The 6,000-nt window shown below is 41.8% G+C and overlaps 1 protein-coding gene across 1 annotated transcript in view; it reads right to left on the bottom strand.

Annotated features, from left to right (window-relative positions):
* kansl1l (KAT8 regulatory NSL complex subunit 1-like) overlaps positions 1 to 6,000 on the bottom strand; it is a 94,385-nt gene that overhangs the window by 18,996 nt on the left and 69,389 nt on the right. The window contains exon 10 of the mRNA XM_043694487.1: positions 3,584 to 3,759. Coding sequence (XP_043550422.1) covers positions 3,584 to 3,759 — 176 coding nt within the window. The remainder of the gene's footprint in view (positions 1 to 3,583; positions 3,760 to 6,000) is intronic.

Below are 6,000 nucleotides of genomic sequence, written 5' to 3'. Positions count from 1 at the left end.
GAGGTCAGGCTCACTGGTCTATAGTTCTCTGGCTTGTCCTTACCACCCTTCTTAAACAGTGGCACCACGTTAGCCAACCTCCAGTCTTCCGGCACCTCACCTGTGACTATCAATGATACAAATATCTCAGCAGGAGGCCCAGCAATCACTTCTCTAGTTTCCCACAGAGTTCTAGGGTACACCTGATCAGGTCCTGGGGATTTATCCACCTTTACCCGTTTCAAGACATCTCGCACTTCCTCCTCTGTAACATGGACATTTTGCAAGATGTCACCATCTATTTCCCTATAGTCTGTATCTTCCATATCCTTTTCCACAGTAAATACTGATGCAAAATACTCATTAAGTATCTCCCCCATTTTCTGCGGCTCCACACATAGGTTGCCTTGCTGATCTTTGAGGGGCCCTATTCTCTCCCTCGTTACCCTTTTGTCCTTAATGTATTTGTAAAAACTCTTTGGATTCTCCTTAATTCTATTAGCCAAAGCTATCTCATGTCCCCGTTTTGCCCTCCTCATTTCCCTCAAGTATACTCCTACTTCCTTTATATTCTTCTAAGGATTCACTCGATCTATCCTGTCTATACCTTACATATGCTTGCTTCTTTTTCTTAACCAAACCTTCAATTTCTTTAGTCATCCCGCATTCCCTATACCTACCGGCCTTTCCTTTCACCCTGACAGGAATATACTTTCTCTGGATTCTTGTTATCTCATTTCTGAAGGCTTCTCACTTTCAAAAGCTGATTGGAGGCAGATGTTCGCAGGTAAAGGGACGGCTAGGAAGTTCTTGCCTAATACCGTCAAAATTGGCCTTTCTCCAATTTAGAACTTCAACTTTTAGATCTGGTCTATCCTTTTCCATCCTTATTTTAAATCTTATAGAATTATGGTCGCTAGCCCCAAAGTGCTCCCCCACTGACACCTCAGTCACCTGCCCTGCCTTATTTCCCATGATACCTCAGCAACGCTTTAGCATCTTAAACAAACAAGACTGGCACAGATATTTATAGGTCAAATAGGATTAATCAGAACCTTGCGAATTAATCAGAATCATGGCCCTGTCAGACAAAGAACAAATCAGTATTAGTGCCAAAATCTGTTGGAAAAATCGCTGCTTCATCCTTGAGGAAACCTTCATACATTATGGCTATATTGAAAATAAAGTTTAATTAATATATAGAACTGTACAGCACAGGAACAGGCCCTACAGTCCACAATGTTGTGCTGAACATGATGCCAAATTAAACTAATCCCTTCTGCCTGCCTTTGGCCCATATCCCTCCATTCCTTGTATATTCATTTGCTTATCTAAAAATACCTTAAATGTTCCAATCATATCTGCCTCCACCACCACCCTTGGCAGTGTACTCCAGACCAGGCAGCATCCAAGGAGTGGGAGAATCGACGTTTCGGACATGAGCCCTTCTTCTCCTGCTCCTTGGATGCTGCTGACCTGCTGCGCTTTTCCAGCAACACATTTTCAGCTCTGATCTCCAGCATCTGCAGTCCTCACTTTCTCCAAGTGTACTCCAGACCCCTATCATTCTCTGTGTAAAAAGACTGCCCCTCACATTTCCTTTGAATCTTCCCCCTCTCACCTTAAATGCATGCCCCCTAGTATTAGACATTTCAACTATGTGGGAGGAAAAAGATCCTGACCATCAACCTATCTATGCATCTCATAATCTTATGGACTTCTATCAAGTCTCCTTTCAGCCTTCACTGCTCCAGAGAAAACAACACGAGTTTTTTAGCCTCTCCTTACACTCATTCCCTCTCATCCAGCAGCACACTGGTAAACCTCTTCTGACCCTATCCAAAGCCTCCACATCCTTCCTAATGTGGCAACTAGAACTGAAAGCAGTATTCTAAGTGTGCCCTGACTAAAGTCTTATAAAACTACAACATGACATCCTGACTCTTGTACTCAATTGCACAACCATTAAGGCCATACATACGCCTTCTTTACTACCCTATCTACTTATGTGACCACTTTCAGGGAGCTATGGGCTTGAACCCCAAGATCCCTCTTTACATCAATGCTGTTCAGGGTCCTGCCATTAACTCGATACTCTTCCTTAACATTTCATCTCCCAAAGTGCAGCACCTCACACTTACCCGGATTAAACTCCATCTGCCATTTCTCCAACCATATGCAACTGACCTATATCCCACTGTATCCTTTGACAACCTTCTACACTATCCACAACTGCACTGATCTTTGTATTGTCTGCAAACTTACTAACCCACCCATCTACATTTTCATCCAAACCATCGACATATGTCACCAACAGCAGAGGTCCCAGTACAGATCGCGAGTCGTGGACCTCCAGCCCGAAAACACCCTTGCACCACTACCCTCTGCTTTCTACGGGCAAGCCAATTTTGAATCCATGTGGCCAAGTCACCATGAATCCCATGCATCCTAATCTTTTGGCTGAGCATACCATGAGGGTTCTTTCTTGAAAGTGTGACTAAAATCCACGTAAAGACCACCTACTGCTCTACCCTCATCGATCACCTTTGTCACTTCCTTGAAAAATGCAATCAAGTTAGTAAGATAACGAACTGCCTTGCACAAAGCCATGCTGACTGTCCCTAAGTAGAATTCTCTCCAATATCTTCCCAACCACCAATGAGACACTCACCGATCTAGTTTCCTGGATTATCCCTTCTATTTCCCTTCTTGAACAGGGAAACATTACCTCCTTGCCGGTTCCCTGTGACCTCTCCAGCGGCTAGCGAGGATGCAAAGATCTTGGTCAAGGCCCCAACAATTTCCTTTCTTGCCTCTCTCAATAACCTGAGGTAGGTCCCATTGGACCCTGGGGACTTCTCTACCTTAACATCCTTTAAAAAACCCAACACAACTTATTTTTTGATCTTAAAATGCCCTAGCATATTAGTATGCTCCACACAAATCTCACTATCCTCCATAAAAGCAAATTACTGCGGATGCTGGAATCTGAAACCAAAAGAGAAAATGCTGGAAAATCTCAGCAGGTCTGGCAGCATCTGTAAGGAGAGAAGAGAGCTGACGTTTCGAGTCTAACTGACCCTTTGTCAAAGCTTGACAGAGCTTTGACAAAGGGTCAGTTAGACTCGAAACGTCAGCTCTCTTCTCTCCTTACAGATGCTGCCAGACCTGCTGAGATTTTCCAGCATTTTCTCTTTTGGTTTCACTATCCTCCATATCTTTCTCCTGGGTGAATACCAATGCAAAGTACTCATTTCGAATCTTACCCACATCCTCTACTGCCAAGCACAAGTTCCCTCATTTATCCTTGAGTGGTCCTAACATCTCCCTAGCTATCCTCTTGTTTTAATGCATGTATAGAATGCTTTGGGATTTTTTTTAACCCGAGATGCCGAGATTATTTCATGGCCCCTTACTGCTCTCCTAATTCCGGTGCTTGAGTATATGATTCCCTGCGATATTCAGGAGAAATTGTTTCATTTACGCTACCTTCTTCCTTCCAGCATTGCAGTGGGAGGGATAAATTCAACAAAGAAACATACAAGGACTGAACAGCAGCAGCAAGTTTAGGCAATTTTAATAAATTACAGACATGAAATCTTACGTCTTTTGTCTGCAAAAGTGGTCTTTGGCACAGTGTTGCCCTGGATGCCCGGGTATCTGTTGGGCTGGAACATGGAGTTTGTTGAATAGGAAAAGACACTGATATCTGTGCTGTTTTCACTAAAGTACCAGGAGTTTCTCTGGGATTTATCAGAGAACAGTGCCGTTTACTTAGAGCTGAAAGACAAAACGATGCGCAGAAAATAGGAGAGATTATGTCATTATGACAGCAAGATTCTACAAAGCTATTTAACTCATCTGATGTTAGAAACTAGTGTCAGTACTCTTAAAACACCTATTCAGTAATTCTTAGTTGTGATTTATGAAGTTTACTTCATTTTAAATCTAAAACAATATAAGTTTTATGAAAACTTTTATGAAAAAATAAAAGTAAATGATTTTCAAATAAACCTTTCAACAGAAAATTAAATGGGCATTAAATATCATAAAGCAGATCAACTAGAAAGGGCCCAGGCAAATTGGGAGACATTGTTTAATGTAGCAAAATGCAATACAGTCAAACTGGGGAGGGGAATTACAAAATAAGAATTGTGAGTGTCTGTTCAGTGGAATTGAAAGGAGGATCTGGAGGAGTCATGGACAGGGAGGAAATAAAAGGCAGAAAGTATAGCTTCAGAAATAGAGGCAAGAACAATCAAAAAACAAATGTGCATTTTATATAGCCCCTTTCACAGATTCAGCGTGTGACAAAGCACTTCATAGCCAATTCATGACTCTGAAGTTATCATTTATATTGGCAAACAGGACAGCCAAATTGCACACAGCAAAGTTCCAAAAACAGAGACATGTGATGCTCAGGAAACTGAACAAACTCACGACCTCCTCTTTGATAAAACATTTCATCTAACAGACAACATTTCCAACAATACAAGATTCACTCAGTAATGCAGTGGAGTATCAGCGTGGGTTATATGATCGAGTCCTATAGTGAGATCTTCTGACTCCAAGAAAATGTAAACACCAGTGTCTTTTCATTTTTGTGCTTTTTAAAACATTGGTCTGAAATGAAAAAAAAATAGCTTTAAAACCGAGGATTAGAAGGATGGCTGTATGCGTTTAAAGTAAGAAACTTGATACCTAATGAGAACAGGAGCTCAGGGGTCATTTACACGTGAGGCTGATTGGCTTGTGGACTAGAGATCAATTATCAATGACAGTAGTCTTGAATGAACTTCCTGAGGAAGTGCTGGATGTAGGTACAATTACAACGTTTAAAAGACATTTGTATAAGTACATGAATGGGAAAGGTCTGGAGAGATGTGAGGCAAAGAGCAGGCAAGTGGAACTAAATAGTTTGGGATTATGGTCAGCTTGGACTGGTTGGACCAAAGGGTCTGTTTTCATGCTGAATGGCTCTATGTGACTGTCAGATAGCTGAACATCTTCAGCTGTGAATAACAAAGATGTTAGTCAGACCTGGAAAGAAACCAGGTCTAGGGTGTAGGTTTGCTCGCTGAGCTGTAGGTTTGATATCCAGACATTTCATCACCTGGCTAGGTAACATCATCAGTGACGACCTCCAAGTGAAGCAAAGCTGTTGTCTCCTGCTTTCTATTTATATCTTTCTCCTGGCTGGGATTCCTGGGGTTTGTGGTGATGTCATTTCCTGTTTGTTTTCCGAGGGGTTGATAGATGGCATCTAGATCTGTGTGTTTGTTTATGGCGTTGTGGTTGGAGTGCCAGGCTTCTAGGAATTCTCTGGCATGTCTTTGCTTAGCCTGTCCCAGGATAGATGTGTTGTCCCAGTCGAAATGGTGGTTTTTTTTCATCCGTATGTAGGGCTATGAGGGAGAGAGGGTCATGTCTTTTTGTGGCTAGCTGGTGTTTGTGTATCCTAGTGGCTAACTTTCTTCCTGTTTGTCCTACGTAGTGTTTGTGGCAGTCCTTGCATGGAATTTTGTAGGTGACGTTGGTTTTGTCCATGGGTTGTGCTGGGTCTTTTAAACCAGGTCTGCAGCAGCCAAGAACTCATACCCTCTCTGTTCTTGACAGTAAGCACTTTAATCCTGATTAAGTAGACTTATCTTTTCTTCAGATGCTGAAATTTGTGACTTTGAATTGGACTAAGACAGACTTTTCATAAACGAACCAGCCATCCTGTGCCTTCTGCAAACCAGGGAAGCATTTCGAAAAAGAGAAGTCAATCAGCAAGAACCCCAGCCCTTGAAATATTGTTATAAAAATCACCTTTATTCAAAAGTTTTCCCACTGCTCATGGTTTTCTCCCTCTATTCATTTTTATCTGTTGTGTGCAAGGGGAGTTCATAAGGGACTTTGAATTTAAATTTGTAGACTTTACTCAGTGTAATTGGCTTACCTCTAGTGAGAATTTAACGATATGTAATAAATAATAATTCTAGTTAAGTACAGAAACCCGGCCTGTGTCTTTGATCAACG

This window comes from Chiloscyllium plagiosum, chromosome 7 (assembly GCF_004010195.1).
Source record: "Chiloscyllium plagiosum isolate BGI_BamShark_2017 chromosome 7, ASM401019v2, whole genome shotgun sequence".
Lineage (NCBI taxonomy): Eukaryota > Metazoa > Chordata > Chondrichthyes > Orectolobiformes > Hemiscylliidae > Chiloscyllium > Chiloscyllium plagiosum.
The sequence above is the reverse complement of the archived record's forward strand: the minus strand, read 5'-3'. Positions and strand labels throughout refer to the sequence as shown.